Below are 16,528 nucleotides of genomic sequence, written 5' to 3'. Positions count from 1 at the left end.
AAGCAGAAATCAAGAGTCAGACACTTAGCCGACCCCTATTTGGCTTTTTAAATGAAACCATTTATTGGATGGCAACCATTGCTCTAGAATTCAGACTGCCATCACAGTGATCTTTAGCTAGCTTGAAAAATCTCTGTGTTACATAACCATTTAAATTTATCCATATAATCTACATGCATATACTTTTCTGGCTTTTAATGGCACATAGTAATCATTTTATTTACATGTTATTGACATGTCTATTATGGCCTTCTATTTTAGACTTTTTTCTAAAATAATAAACTTTAAATGTCCCTGTGACATATCACCTTCAGGCCTTACAATACAAGCTATCCTCTAGGGTAACACAAAAGGCCCTTTACAATCTAGTTGTAATTTACTCCTCAGCAAGAACTTACCATAAACATTCCATATTCTTTCATGCCTTTATGCCAGTGGCTCTCAGCTGGGAATAACTCCCTGCACCCTTCTATAAGAAGGCATTTGGCAATGTCTGTGTTATGATCTGAATTTTGTTCCCCCCCCAAATTCACATGTTGAAGCCCTAACCTCTATGTGACTGTACTTGGAGACTGGCATGTATGTGTGTGTGTGTGTGTATATATATATATATATATATATATATATATATATACACACACACACAAACACACACACACACACACACGGCATATGCATGTATATGCCATGTCATCTATAGATTTTTAAAGAGTTATATCACATTTTAAACATAAAGATATGAAAAAAATATCCTTACCCTTAACATTAAGAAATCAAGCCTTCTCAATTTTTTTCCTAATATATTTCTTGCTAACCCATTGCCAGAGGTCAATAAAACATAAGAGTGCCTTAGGATATCTAGGCCATCAAATGATCCAGACAAATGTAAAATTTTTAGGAGCATGGCTTACTAACAGTAAAGTTAGCTAACATTTATCACTATTGTGTAAGACACTATGCTACCATGAGTGCTTTCTCTCCATATTGAAATTTAATTTCCATATTCTATGTAGTACTATTGTTATACTCATTTTAGAAATAAGGAAACGTATGTTAATGTTAATGTTAGTTAACACACGTAAGAGAAGTGCAATTTGGAGAAATTAAGTGACTTGTCCAAAGCCATACCACTATCAAGGACTTCAAAATAAAAAGTAAGACTGGGACTAAAAATGTCCATTTTTTGAATCGAGGTTTTTTTAGCAAAAAATACATTTCTGGACAAAATAATAAATATGTCTTATTGTATCCAGGCACCTGGATGGCTCAGTCAGTAGACCATGTGAATCTTGACTTCAAGGTTGTGAGTTTGAGCCCCATGTTAGGTATAGAGATTACTTAAAAATCTTTAAAAAATATATGTATTATAATGCATTGACTTTATAAATGGAAAAGTATCTCCCTAAGGAAAAAATACATTTTTATCTGCTTATCTAGTTAGCCATCTGAGACAAAATTACTTCATGTAGTCAGCTAGGAAAAATATTTTAGCCTGTACTGGTATTGAGTTACATTATTTACTTAGATTCTTAGTTCTTTTAGATTCTTTGAGATTTCAACATTTCTCATTCCTTTATCCTATTCAATTTCCTCTTGTAGAGAAACTAAATGAAGAAAAATGATGGAAATAAGGAGTGTAACGGGCTATTATTTTAAGTACTCACTCAGTTATCTCAAACTCTGGAATTTCCTGGAAAACAATCATCCAACAAATATCGACTACCATACTGTTGAGATATATATTGTTTTTATACAACTACCTTGAAGTTTAGTTTTCTTGCTTCTTTTCAGGAAAAAAAGGGGGAGAAGTAGAGTACAATCCCTTTCCAACAAAGAAACAATATTTTGTCTTATTGCATTTTAGTAGCTTATCTTTTTAAGTGAACAAATTTTATTTTGACGTTGATAATTCTGTCAACCTATACCAGCACCCCTTTGTGAAAATTCATTTATCAACCCTACAGTTTCTGTCCTCCAGGATCCTGTGTCTCCTCAACTGGGTCTGAGATAGTAGCCACAGTACAAGTATTCCAGAATTTACAGAAAAACCGGAAAGATTTACAAAAAAATTTTGGAGGCATTTTGACGTAGCAGTATTAGTTATAAGGATGTTAAAAAATCTTCTGCAGTAGCCTTGCACCTTAAAAGGGTGAGCTTTGATTTCTCCTGAGCTTAGTCACATCCTTGCCCTTAGTCTGAATATCTTCTAGACTGTTTTAAAATTCCTCACCTTTGTGATAGATTAGCTTGGAATAGAAAAGAATTAAATGACTTACGTATTAGCGTAAGTATTATTTTATTCTTATTTAGTTAAATTTTTGTCTCATTGAATGCTACACTTTCTTGAGGGTACAGATTTGTCCTTCATTTTTTATTGCCCATCAAGAAAAAATATTTCTAACCTATAATCAATAAATGTTTACTGATTTGAAATTTCATTTGGGAAGGCAGAATACAGAATTATTTAACTTTTGGTGCCTGATGCCTGTTTGGATTCTATTCACTTGCTGTGTGACCTAAGTTTACAAAACTTTCTAATTTCCTCAACTCAGAAGCGGATAAAATGAGAAAATAAAGTACTTGGAGCTTTTAAAGTGCTATTGATACAATGACTATTTCCTGAGCTCAGACTATACTTCTCACTAAGTAGCTGTTGCTAAGGTCACCAATGTCTTCCATGTTACTATATACAACAGACATTTTTCAGTCCTCTTACTTGACTTCCTAGCAGCACTCTGCGGTTAATCACTCCCTCCGTGAAACGCTGTTTTCCCTTGCCTTCTCTAATAATAAACGCCTCTTCAGTCTCCTTTGCAGGTGCATCACCGTAAGTGCTTGGACAGCCTCGTCGTGAACTGTAACTGTGAAAAACAACGCAGTCCTTCTGAGTCCTAAAAAAAAAAAAAAAAAAAAAAAAAAGGTGTACAAGTGAACACATTTTGGGGCCCCCTTCTCGCTTTCGGCACGCTTCATAAATCCGCTAATATGACTTTTCGGTTTCAGCACAGACGTCCCTCTCTCTTGAGGGCTGGGCAAGCACAGCCATTCAATGTGCCGGGGGAATGCCCAAGGCGCGGGACAAAAAAGGTGTATGAGGCAGCCCTACTAGCACTTTAGCAGCCACACTCCAGCCCTCCTCCGCAGCCTCGCCCAACACCTCTTCGCGCGCGATTCGCGCCGTCGAGTCCTCCGACATCCCAGCATTCCCTGCGCTCCTACCATCGAGAACAGCTTCCGGCGTCGCTTGTGTAGGTGGGTGAAGAAGGAGCGGGCCCTCGCCGCTCTGTCTCACTGTCTCGCGCTCTCTCGGGCAACATGGCGGGTGTGGAGGAGGCAGCGTCCTCCGGGAGCCACCTGAATGGCGACCTGGATCCAGAAGACAGAGAAGAGGGAGCTGTCTCTACGGCTGAGGAGGCAGCCAAGAAAAAAAGACGGAAGAAGAGGAAGAGTAAAGGGGCTGCCACAGGTAAAGGGAGTTTTGTATGTTCCCAGTCCCCGCCAGGGATTGCCGAACGGCTCGGCCCAGGCCCGGCAGGAGTGACAAGAGACTGGGGGACTCGGAACACTGCACTGGACTGATTCCCAGGACTGAGTGTGTGTTGAAATCGGACTACAGATTCCCAATCCCGGGGGGAGGCGGCTTCTCTTTAGCTGGGACTAGAGAGTTGGTGGGGGTGGGGTGGGGGAGAAAAGTGTGCTTCAGCCTGTGGTGAGGTAGTTCTGGGGTTGCTGGGCCCTTATAATTGCCAGAACTCAGCTCCCACCCATACATACCGTGCAACGAACTTGAAGCTGTGCACAGGGCCGAGCTCTACTACCCTCCTCGCGGTGTGCCTTCCTCAAAAATCCGTTCTGACCCGGACTGTCGCCTCTTTGCTGAAGCAACCTGGAGCATATTTTCGTCAAGGATAGGAAAGGAGTGGGCAAATCTTAGTGCCTTGACTGCGCCTCCCCCCACCTTCCTGGTTTACAGAAGGATTTTTGTTGCGGGCTGCACTTCTGGATGTGTGTATATGTGTGTTTGCCCACGCGCTCATGTCACTGAGTAGTAATTGCAGAATATATGATAGTGGTGCGAATTTTCACCTGCCTCATCCCCTAGCATCACCAAGCTTCAAGGCTTTTAGGTGTGAATTATGATGCCATTTGCCGGCAGTCCAGATAGAATATTCTGTGGGTTGGAATTGAACTTCTTTAAACCCATTGGTAAGGTAAGGAAAACAGCTGAAAGTTTACACTTGGATTACATTATGAGTTAGGAACTTAAAATATTTTGAGAAGTCGGTGTTTTTGTTGTACGTGGTCCTTCATTTTAGGGGAAAAAATGTTGTACCTGTTTCTAAAATCAGCCACACAAAGATTGAGGGACCAATGGAGAGGCCACAAGTGATGAAGGTGAAGTTGAGACAGGTTGGAAAGGGTTAATCTATAACTTTATGAAATTTTGATTAAATGGGAGTTGTAAAGGGAAAGTTGTGGGTGCTGAGACACTTCAAGAGAAAGTTTAATCCCTGGACATAAGTTGGCTGTTCCTGGCTTTCGAATGAAATCCAAACTCTTCAGTTTGTCCATTCAGGTGTTCAGTAGACTGACCCTAATATATTTTAAGCAGTTGTATCTCTCAATATGAACCCTCTACAGTAGCCAGAATATCACTTCAGTATGTGCTAAGTGGGAAAACTATCCCTTTATACACAGCTATTGCTCCTACAGCTAGATTGTTGTAATCACTTGGGTGAGGTGGGGGGAGCTGGTCTTGTGCTGTTCAAGAATTTAGGTTTTATAGTAATGGAATTGTCTTTTCCTATTTGTTTTGATTTTACCCATCCTGGCTTGGCAACTTCTTCATGAAGATTTGAAGTTCCCAGTGTCTTGTACAAATCCTCCTCTTGCTAAGACCTTCAGCATTTACTACCTATCTTAAGTACCTGTTTGGTTAATAAAGTGTTTGCTGTAGTAAAATTGTTAAGTACTTTAAAAAGTGAAACAACTTAAGGCTAGGGACCAACTCACATTTTCTTTTATTGTTTAGTTACTAGTACAAAGAAGGTATAATGGATAGTTTATTGAATGGACAATGCTACTTAGATGTGGCAGATTTTTGTTAAGTAAATTCGATTATGTTCACAATAACGTTTCTGTTTTTGTTTCCTGAATACTTATCAGACGGGAAAGGACTTGTGTGTTCTCCAGGATCCTTAGAACATATTCAAATTGGAAAGTATCTTTATTAGATTTGACTTATGTTATATTTGATCAGCAGGGCAACAGGAACCTGATAAAGAATCAGGAGCCTCAGTTGATGAGGTAGCAAGACAATTGGAAAGACAAGCATTGGAAGAGAAAGAAAGAGATGATGACGATGAAGGTAAATGGTAAATTTGATTTTTGTGGTTAGAAAAGCAAGAAAATATGATATTCTTTAAACAAAACCTGCTTGTGTCCATATAGTTTGTGATTCTCTGATGTTTTACTTAATTAATTGACATTAAAGCCTCAGTATCACAGATAAAAAAGAAAAGGTATTTATAAGTAACTTAAAAAGTGGGATAAGGGGCGCCTGGGTGGCGCAGTCGGTTAAGCGTCCGACTTCAGCCAGGTCACGATCTCGCGGTCCGTGAGTTCGAGTCCCGCGTTAGGCTCTGGGCTGATGGCTCAGAGCCTGGAGCCTGTTTCTGATTCTGTGTCTCCCTCTCTCTCTGCCCCTCCCCCGTTCATGCTCTGTCTCTCTCTATCCCAAAAATAAATAAACGTTGAAAAAAAAATTTTTTTTAAAGTGGGATAGGCTGAATGCTCAAATAACACAGATCTCAACTTTTAATAATGTACTTGGTAAAATACTAAGTAGTGGGTATCAAGATGAAATAAAAGGACTGTTTATTCAACTAACATTTATTGAGCAACTAATATGTACAAGGCGCTGTCTTAGAATACTTTCACATGTGTTCTCATTTTACCTTCACAAAACCAAGCAAAGTAGGTGCTCTTTCAGGAAATAATAGTTATGTCATTTGCCCAGTGTGACACAGCTATGTGTAGAACCAAAAGTTTCAAACCTAGCACCTGATTCCAAGTCTATTCCTTTACTCTGTATGAAAGCTCCCTCTTTTTATTTTCAAAGACTATATGGAGTGCCTCTAAACTCTATTACAAATTTCCCAACCCTAGCTTCTTGCCGTATGTTGGTCCTATAAAATTTCTTTAAAGACAAAAACTGTTGGGATTCTAACAATTGATGTTATCAGTAAGACAGTGGAGGCAGTATTTGCTAAGAGAACTTATTCCGCAAGCTTTTTTGGCAGAAAGGAAGATGAGATTTTCCCATTCTTAATTGTACCGTTGTGACTTGCTGCTCTTCCTCAAGCACTGCCAACTTGGGCTTGTGCCTTATAATCCTTAGCAACACAAAAGCTTGCTGTACTTTAATTATTGTGTTAGGATAAGCCCGAGTAGTTGTCTCTCCTTTAGAAAGATAAACTCTATGTCTTCAAGGAGCTTATAGTCAAAATTTGGTGGAAAATATGCCAAGGTTCAAGGGAATAGTTAGCTCTTCCTTAAGCAAATCTCTTGTCCATTTTACGTTGGTTTGTGCTTCAAATTATGACCATATTTTGAGCTCTTAGCAAGAAAGAAACTGTTAAATTCAAGGTTATATAATAGATTGCTGTAGGCCTTTGTAGAATATCAAAATGTTAATCTTGAAGAGCATTCCTTGTTTCATTGCACCTCTGCAAAGTTGTGTGAATCTCTTGACATTGAAGGAGAAAACTTTGATTGTCGGATTGGAAATCATCAATTTTTTAAAGACAATTTTTGGAGTATTGGTTTTCTCTAATTGAATTGTTTGCCTAATTCGTTTCAATAATAGTAATTATTGAAATGAATTAATAATTAGTACTAATTCATACTAATTAGTAGTACCAATTAATAGATTAATACTACTTATCTATTATGAGAGTTGTTTGAGAGGATAGAAAGTTAGTATTTCAGAATCTTTGTACTAAAGAAAAACTGATAGTGGGATGGAGAGACAAAGAGCGGAAAAGATACACTGAAAGCTTATTGGAATTTGGAGATGGAATTATGGGCTCAATGATGAAGGAACACTCTTTGGAAGGAGTGGGACTTGAGTGAATGAAACCAAACAGAAGAGACCACTTTGGGGCAGAACAATGCTGAGAATGTATTCAAGATGTAGTGAATAGTGCAGACCAGCCATATGAGATGATTTGTTCAAGGAGCCTTGGAGCATTTTTAAAAGAATGTTATAGGGGAGCCTGGCTGGTTCAGGCCATAGGGCATGTGACTCTTGGTCCTCGGGGTCGTGAGTTTAAATCCCACATTGGGCATAGAGCTTACTTAAAAGATAAAATGTTAAAGAAAAGAGAAGAATGTTATGAAAATAATTTAATCTTTATATATATGCAGGGTTGCTAGAGGAAATATACAGGAAAGGCTTGGAAATCATTTTGAAGGGCACTTAACAGCTTAGGCATGTGTTAATGATGATTTAAATTGGTGGGCATAAATGAGAATGGAAAGGAACGGTTCATTGGAATAGTGGTTGTAGAAGCAGAATTCAAAGGATGCAAGAGACTTTAAAACTGGGGAGAAGGAAGAAGAGGCATTAGTAGATTCTAGAGGTTTGACCATGGGTGACAGTATTGGTGCTGTTCACTGAAATGGTGAAGTAGAGAGGGAGAGTGGGTGGGGATTGGAGGAGGGAATTTGTAGGCAAAGGAGAAGGTATTGTGTTTAATTTTAGATGTGTTTAATTTGACACTGGAGTATTGGTGTGAAAAGTTAGTCCCATGGGCAATTGGCAATGTTCTAGAAGTAATTCAATAAAGTTTTAAGTTAAGTTTTTAAAAAAAAATTTTAAGTATTTAAGTCCAGCGCAGGACTTGAACTCATGACCTTGAGATCAAGACCTAAACAGAGCTCAAGAGTTGGACCTTTAATCAACTGAGCCACCTGGGTCCCCTAAGTCAAGTTTATTAAGGTATAATTTGCCTAGGACTGTATTCACCATTTTCAAAAAATACACTTTGTTTTGGAGAAGTTTTACTTGGGGTTCATAGCAAAATCAAGCAGAAGGTACAGAGATTTCCCATGTACCCCCTACCACTACACATGCACAGCCTCTCCCATTATCAACATCCCCCACTGGAGTGGTGCATTTGTGACAGCGGATGAACCTACACTGATATATCATTATTATGCAAAGTCCATAGTTTATATTAGGGTTTACTCATGATGTTGTACGTTCTATATATTTGCCCTTTATGAGTAATCGTTTGATGGGGCGCCTGGGTGGCTCATTTGGTTGAGCATCTGACTTAGGCTCAGATCATGATCTCACCGTTCATGAGTTCGAGCCCCGTGTTGGGCTCTGTACTGACAGTTCAGAGCCTGGAGCCTGTTTCGGATTCTGTATCTCCCTCTCTCTGTTCCTCCCCTGCTCACACTCTTTCTCTCAAAAAAAAAAAAAAAAAAAAAAAAAAGATTAAAAAAAATGGTAAGTATATCGTTTGGTGAGTTTTGACAAATGTACGCATTTGTGTTACCACAACCAGGATGTGGACCATTTTCTTTTAATGTTTGTTTATTTTTGTGAGAGAGAGAGAGAGACAGAGTGACAGAGTGCAAGCAGGGGAGGGGCAGAGAGGGGGAGACACAGAATGTGAAGCAGGCTCTAGGCTCTGAGCTGTCAGCACAGAGCTTGACGCAGGGCTTGAACTCATGAACCAGGGCTTGAACTCAGGAGCTGTGAGATTATCACCTGATCCGAAGTCGATTGCTTAACCAATGGAGCCATCCAGGCACCTCAAGATGTAGACCATTTTCATTTAACATTTCCATCTCCACAGAAAAGTCCCCTTGTACCCCTTGAAGTCTGTTCTCTGCTCTATACCCTGATCCCTTGAAACCTTTGATACATTTTTCTGTTACTGTAGTTTTTTCTACAATATTATATAAATGGAATTATTGTAGTGTGTGGCTTGTTTGGCTTATTTCCCTTAGCATGATAATCTGAGTCATCCAGTTGTTGCATATGTGTCAGTAGTTCATTACTTTTTATTGCTGAATAGTATTCCAAATTCGTTTATCCACTTACTAGTTGATGGATATTTGGATTGTTTCTAGTTTTTGCCTTATGAATAAAGTTACTGTCAACATTTGTATACAAGGCTTTGTGTAGACATTTTCATTTCTCCTGAGTAAATACCTAGGAGTAGGTTTGCTGGTCATATGGGAAGTATATGTTTATAAGAAACTATCAAACTGTTACTTAGAGTAGCTGTGTCATTTTGCTTTCTGGTCAGCAGTGGTTGAGAGTTCCAAGTGCTTTGAATCTCTTAAGCATTTGGTATTGTTAATTTTTAAATTTTAGCTTTCTGACAGGTGTGTAGTAGTATGTTATTGTGGTTTTAACTTGCATTTCCCTAATGATTGATGATGTTGAACATCTTTTCATGTTTTTGCCTCATATATCTTTGGTGAAATGTTCACATCTTTTGTCCATTTTTCAACTGAGTTATTTGTTTTACTGAGTTATAGTAGTTCTCTATTCTTGATACAAATTCTTTATCTGATAAATGTTTTAATATTTTCTTTCACGTTAGTATTTGCAGCAGAAAAGATTTTAATTTTTAATTTTTTTTTCTTAACATTTCTTTATTTTTGAGACAGGAAGAGACAGCTCATGAATGGGGAAGGGTCAGAGAGAGGGAGACACAGAATCTGAAACAGGCTCTAGGCTCTGAGCCGTCAGCACAGAGCCCGATGCGGGGCTCGAACTCACGGACCGTGAGATCATGACCTGAGCCGAAGTCGGCCGCCCAACTGACTGAGCCACCCAGGTGCCCCAGAAAAGATTTTAATTTTGATGAAATCCCATTTTATTTATGGGTCATGTTTTTTGTGTGTTATCCAAAAAGTTAAATAATTGCTGTCTCTATGGTCATGAAGATTTTTTCTTACGTTCTCTTCAAGAAGTTTTATACATTTTTATTTTTATTTTTATTTCTTTATTTTAAAGAATGGAAAGTTTTGTTTTTTTTAAAAATCTTTATTTTTGAGAGACAGATAGCATGCAGGTGAGTAGAGATGGAGCAGAGAGAATTTTGAGCAGGCTCCACACTGCCAGTGCAGAGCTGGATGTGGGGCTCGAACTCATAGACCATGAGATCACGACCTGAGCCAAAATCAAGAGTTGGGACATTGAACCAACTGAGCCAACCAGCCACCCCAAGAAGTTTTATATATTTTTAGCTGTTATGTTTAGGTTTATGATCCATTAGAATTCATTTTTGTATATAGTGGAAGGTAAGAATTAAGGTACCTTTTTTTCTTGCATATGGATGTCCAGTTGTCATTCAACAAATGTTAATTGATTTGGACATGGTGCTAATCCAGCAATAAATATGAACAGTCTATACCTGTTAAGAATATCCTGGGATGCTGTGAAAGACTTACAAAAACATAAGTTGTGGGGCACCTGGGTGGTTCAGTGAGTTAAGTGTCGGACTTCAGCTCAGGTTGTGATCTCACTGTTCATGAGTTTAAGCCCCTTGTTGGGTGCTGTGCTGACAGCTCAGAGCCTGGAGCCTGCTTCCGATTCTGTGTCTCCCTCTCTCTGCCCCTCCCCCGCTTGCATTCTGTCTGTCTCTCAATAAATAAACGTTAAAACATAAAACGTAAAAATAAACATTAAAATCAAAAATTTTAAAAACCAAAAATCAATAAACATTATGGGGCGCCTGGGTGGCTCAGTCGGTTGAGCGTCCGACTTCGGCTCAGGTCATGACCTCACCGTCCATGAGTTCGAGCCCCACGTCGGGCTCTGTGCTGACGGCTCGGAGCCTGGAGCCTGCTTCGGATTCTGTGTCTCCCTCTCTCTCTGACCCTCCCCCGTTCATGCTCTGTCTCTCTCTGTCTCAAAAATAAATAAACATTAAAATAAATAAATAAATAAATAAACAAACAAACAAACAAACATTAAAAAAAACATAAATTGTGGCATGGTATAATGCATGGGAGTATAAACATATATAGTTGAGTATTCGGATCCAGGCTCTACTACCCTTCTGGCAATAAACAGTAGCTATTATTCCATACCGAATACAGACCTTGAACATTGGATAAAGTAATTAGCCTCAGAAGAAGGAGTATCAAAGGAGGAGCTTCTTCTTACCTCATTTTCAAGATAAAGAAACCATGGTAGAGAGAGGCTAAATAATTTGTCTAACATCACACAGCTGGAAGGACTTTTAGGGTGTATTTAAAACTGGATATATATCTTGAAGCATTTGTTTTAGGTTGAGTGTAGTGTTATGTACCAGTATGCTAGACATTGAATGTTCTTCCAGAATAAAGACCATCTTGTTTGCTATTTTACTCCTTTTACCTATTTGAGAAGTCAGCAAATTATTATTATTATGTTTTAATGTTTGTTTTTGAGAGAGAGAGTGTGTGCACACATGAGTTGGTAAGGGGCAGAGAGAGAAGGAGACACAGAATCCAAAGCAGGTGCCAGGCTCTGAGCTGTCAGCACAGAGCCCAACATGGGGCTCAAACTCATGAACCATGAGATCGTGACCTGAGCCAAAGTCGGATGCTTAACCAAGCCACCAATCCCTAAGCAAATGTTTATTGAATGAATGAAAGTTACTATTAAAATTGTAGTGCAGAATATGTGAATTAGTGTTTTCTTTTTTAATTAATTTTTTTTTTTTTTTTAGAGCACCTGCAAGCAGGGGAGAGTGGTGGAGGGGGAGGGGAAAGGGGGTGAAGGAGGGAGAACCCTGGGATCATGACCTGAGCTGAAATCACTAGTCAACCACTCATCTGACTGAGGTACCAAGGCACCCTGAAAGTTGTGTTTTCTAAAAAAAAAAAAAAAATTCATGTTAGGGGCTCCTGGATGGCTCAGTTTGTTGTCTTGATTTCGGCTCAGGTCATGATCTCTAATCAGATCAAGCCCTGCGTTGGGCTCCGCTCTGACAGCGTGGAGCCTGCTTGGGATTCTCTCCCTTCCCCTCCCCTGCTCATATGTGTGTGTCTCAAAAATAAATATGTCTCATATGTCTTAAAAATAAATAAACATAAAAAAATTATTTTACTGTTATTTTTCTTGAGCTTTTGAATCTAGAAACCAGTAATGCATAAGTTGGCAATGTTGTGTTCCCACTGTGTTTCCATGTTTCCTGTACCCAATTTCCTGAGGTTGAATGAACATAAGAAATTGCAAATTTCTGGGGCGCCTGGGTGGCTCAGTTGGCTAAGCATCCGACTTCAGCTCAGGTCACGATCTCACAGTTCGTGGGTTCGAGCCCCGCGTCGGGCTCTGTGCTGACAGCCCAGAACCTGGAGCCTGTTTCAGATTCTGTGTCTCCCTTTCTCTCTGACCCTCCCCCGATCATGCTCTCTCTCTCTCTCTCTGTCTCAAAAATAAATAAACGTTAAAAAAAAAAAAATTAAAAAAAAAAGAAATTGCAAATTTCTAAGTCAAAAATTGTCAAATATTGGCTGTTTTCTATCACTCAATCCATTAAAGCCCTATATCATGTTACCTCCTTCTTTGTTAAATTGCTGTTTCCTATTTCTCATTTAGGTGAAAATAAGTAGGATAAAATAAGCGAAAAGAACATTCATTTGTTGAATAGAGTGAATATTTATCATATGCTTTGTCCTGTGCCTTAGTTTAAGAAATGGTGTATAATCTTTAAGGAGCTCACAGACAAGCAGGGTCATTGTAGCTCCTTTATCATTTTGCAGACAAAAAAAAAAAAGATGATAATTTTGTGTGATAATTATAATAGAAGAATATAGGTGGTAGCATGATGAGATAATTTATGACTCCTGCTTATCATTCTGGGAGTAGAAAATTTAAGCATTCGTTTGACATTGTTTTATGAGTGTGGATTTCATGATCTAAAATTATTGATGCTAGCCATGAGTTACTGCCACTAGGGGAAACATTTAAAAGAAGACTATATGGTGAACATACTATTAAACTGTCGACTTCTAATTGTTGCCACAGCTTCCTATTCATCCCTGTGTCATAGCATTGTGATTTGTGGATAGATTGGCATACTTCATGACTGTTGAAATTTATTGAGCAGCCTTTTTAGAAATTCAGAAATTCCAGTCTATTTTTTGGTACCCTTTATTTGAAATGTTTTAAGTCACTATTTATTTAATCTTGGCCATAATAGTATCCTTTATCTTTTCTCCAAGAGAATGGCATGGGCTTCATAAAATATTGTTATAAAAACTAACAGATAGTGGTTACTTTAGTTACTCTTTTGCCAACTATTTTTTCAGATAGTTCTTAATCTCCATTTTTGGGCATCAGGTTCTTTTGAGAACCTGACAACTGAACCTAGGAAAAGCATATATACCCTCTGATTTTTGTGTACATTTGACCCAGAAGAACTCTTTCTTTAATAACAACTATACAGGAAAATATATTTAAAATTTTTTAATTTTTTAAATTTATTTTTGAACAAGAGAGAGCGCAAGTGGGGGAGGGACAGAGAGAGAAAGAGGGAGACACAGAATCTGAAGCAGGCTCCACGCTTGGAGCTGTCAGCACAGAGCCCAACGCGGGGCTCAAACCCATGAACCGTGAGATTGTGACCTAAGCCAAAGTCAGATGCTTAACTGACTGAGCCACTGAGGTGCCCCAGGAAAAGATATTTTAAAATATGACCCCCTAAATATCCCTGCCTGGATTAGGAATCAGGTGATATATTCTTGGTCCAGTTCTGCCATTATCAGTTAGGATTACCTTGGGCATGTCCGTTAAACATTCCTTGTTTTACCTCATAAAGTTGCTTTGAGGATCACATGAGGTCATGAAATACTAACCTGCAAAGCATATGTAAACAAACTATTAATATTTTAGGTGAAGTCACCCAGTCATTAGCATTAAACTAACACTGGTTATTTTTCCTAGTTTTTGAAAAAGAGTGTTAATATACTTTTTATTCTTAAAAATACCTTTTTCAATAATTCTTTTATTAGAGTGAGTCAAAGTTTCCTTAGTGCTTTTGATTATACAAACCAAATTTTGATACATTAGCATTATATAGAATTCTGAACTAAGAATATTGGATCAACTCTGTTGTATGCTATTTAAGATGCTTTGTGTGTGTGTTACTTGTCTGCTTATGCTTGTTTTGTCTCTCTGTTTCTGAGGTTTAAATAAATGTGTACTTGAAATGGTCTTTTCTTAGATGGAGATGGGGATGGAGATGGAGCAGCTGGAAAGAAGAAGAAAAAGAAGAAGAAGAAGAGAGGACGTTAGTATCTTAAGTTGGTCTTACTTAAAAAACTTGAAGTGTTTGTTAACCAGCTGGTTTGAAGAGTAGGTTTGAAGTTGCTTAAGATCCTAGTGTATGTCAGGGAAATAAATTTAGGCTTAACAGAGGTAGAATTTAATGAAACAACTATTCTTTCATTTAATAGTCCTGTTGGTATTTTCTTTACCTATTGTTGAGATAAGGGATGTTAATAATAAGTTGGTTGCATTTTACCATAATTTAGGGATGAGTTTATCATTTAAAACTTGAATAATGCAAATAACAATTCTTTCAGGGATGACTAAAGTGATGCCACTGTGTGGTAATAGGGTAAACATAGTTGGCAGTTCACCTGCCAGCTTTGAAATTACAAGATTCTTGATGAGTATTTAATGAGGATTCCCATTATTTAAAATTTGTGCATATGGTAAAATGTTACTAATGACGTATTGCACTATTTCATATTACTTAAAATATGATCCTACTTGCGTTTTGTCTTATTTTAAATGGCAAATCAACATCTTCAGGGACCTGGAATTCTATTAGGGAGACCAGGGGGAGAATGTTAGTATTGGGGAATAAATGTTGGGTTGGGTTGAGAATCAGAACAAGTTCTAATCTTGGATGCCCTTTGGGCTGTTAGGGAACATTGAATGTCTGGTTGCACCTTTCTTTAAATCTTTCAGGCGAAAATTTTATGAATTAGAATATTGGGGCTTGACTCATTTTTATCTCTGTGTTGAGAGAAATACGTAACTTTTTTAAGAAAGCTTTTGGCTCTGCCAGCATTTTTCCTGATGGGTCTCCAGATGAAGATAGGATAGCCTTCTTTCTATTCAGGCATCTACTTTTGTTAGGTCCTTCTACACATAGGATGTCAGTTCTGTCCCTAGCATAGTCTGTATTACAAAAAAATTTTTTTTTTTAAGTTTATTATTTTTGAGAGAGAGAGCAAGCAGGGAAGGGGCAGAGAGACGGAGACACAGAATCGGAAGCAGGCTCCAGGCTCTGAGCTGCCAGCACAGAGCCCGACACGGGGCTCGAACTTACAGACCACGAGATTATGACCTAAGCCGCAGTCAGCCGCCCAACCGACTGAGCCACCCAGGTGCCTCCATAGTCTGTATTTAATGAGCATAGGCTACCTATGTTCTAGAAGTCTTCCAGGGATTATGATATCATATTCCTTCTGTTCAAAAATTGATAAAAGTGTGCCCATGAGACAAGGTATTGTCTGGAAATGGTTTGAGAGATAACTCTTTCTCCCAATACTCTTAAATTACTCCCTAACAGAAGTAGATAAACAGGGAGTAATGTTAAGGGGCTACTTTGTATATGCCACTGGTAGAATTCTTCCGCTGACAGATGTTTTACTATGATGCCATCAGCTTTTATTGTGCCTCCTCTGAGGATGTTGTTGAACCTATTGTTCATTACATTTCTTTATGAGTACTTGTAAGAGACACTCTTTTGTTTGGTCTTAGTATCAAGAATAATTGTGCTTTTCCTGAGTACTTATGTATTTATCTCATAAGCGTGATCTATATGCAAATAACCTAGCTTTAAAAATATATATATTGGCTACTAGAGGGCTTAGAGCCAAATCTGTGGTTTTGTATTGGCTGTATTTCAGGTTCTACTTTATGTTCTTTCCATGTTTTGATTTTCTCTTATTTACTGTTTCTTATTTGTTTATTTTTGATCTCCTTGTAGGCTATCATAAATCACTTCTGGAATAAGCCAAATAATGTAATAATGAGCCATTCACTGCCCTTATTTTCCTCATTTATAAAGTGAGAGAATTACAAATGATAGTAATGATAACCGTAGTACAGATCGTATAATTATTCATAGTTTTAGATAAAACTTGGGCAGGGTACATTAGTATTTTCAAAGGTTATCCAAGATTTCATCTGGTTCTTCATTTTGTGGATGAGGAATCTGAGGCTTGGCACATTTGGCCATTTGTCCAAGTCACAGTTAATAAGTGGTTAAGGCTAGTCATATTTTTATTACAAATTTTTTTCTCTAATGTTCTTTTTGAGTCTTTTGCTTTAATAATTTATGGACAGTATAAAAGGCATCTGTCAGATTTGTAGATGAAATAAAGCTGAGGGTGGTAATACTTTTGTTGATAAACTCAGGATTTCAAAAGATCAAAAAAACTGAGAAATAGACTAGGATTAGCAAGCTGAACTTTTATAGATGTACATAAAATT

The 16,528-nt window shown here is 38.1% G+C and overlaps 2 protein-coding genes across 3 annotated transcripts in view; one reads left to right on the top strand and one right to left on the bottom strand.

Moving 5' to 3' along the window:
- The window catches only part of LOC121040591 (uncharacterized protein C3orf20 homolog), a 130,874-nt gene extending 127,582 nt beyond the window's left edge, over positions 1-3,292 (bottom strand). The window contains exons 1-2 of the mRNA XM_040491187.1: positions 3,220-3,292; positions 2,717-2,891 (exon numbers count right to left, since the gene is read on the bottom strand). The gene's annotated coding sequence lies outside the window, so the exon portion shown is untranslated. The remainder of the gene's footprint in view (positions 1-2,716; positions 2,892-3,219) is intronic.
- The window catches only part of METAP2 (methionyl aminopeptidase 2), a 29,530-nt gene continuing 16,234 nt past the window's right edge, over positions 3,233-16,528 (top strand). Inside the window, exons 1-3 of one of the 2 annotated variants that reach the window (XM_040491190.1) lie at positions 3,233-3,466; positions 5,264-5,368; positions 14,244-14,309. In XM_040491190.1, coding sequence (XP_040347124.1) covers positions 3,316-3,466; positions 5,264-5,368; positions 14,244-14,309 — 322 coding nt within the window. In that variant the 5' untranslated portion in view covers positions 3,233-3,315. Of the gene's footprint in view, positions 3,467-5,260; positions 5,369-14,243; positions 14,310-16,528 lie in introns of both variants that reach the window. The other variant, XM_040491189.1, reaches the window with a different exon arrangement.

This window comes from Herpailurus yagouaroundi, unplaced genomic scaffold, assembly GCF_014898765.1.
Source record: "Herpailurus yagouaroundi ecotype Mexico unplaced genomic scaffold, PumYag 182, whole genome shotgun sequence".
Lineage (NCBI taxonomy): Eukaryota > Metazoa > Chordata > Mammalia > Carnivora > Felidae > Herpailurus > Herpailurus yagouaroundi.
The sequence above is the reverse complement of the archived record's forward strand: the minus strand, read 5'-3'. Positions and strand labels throughout refer to the sequence as shown.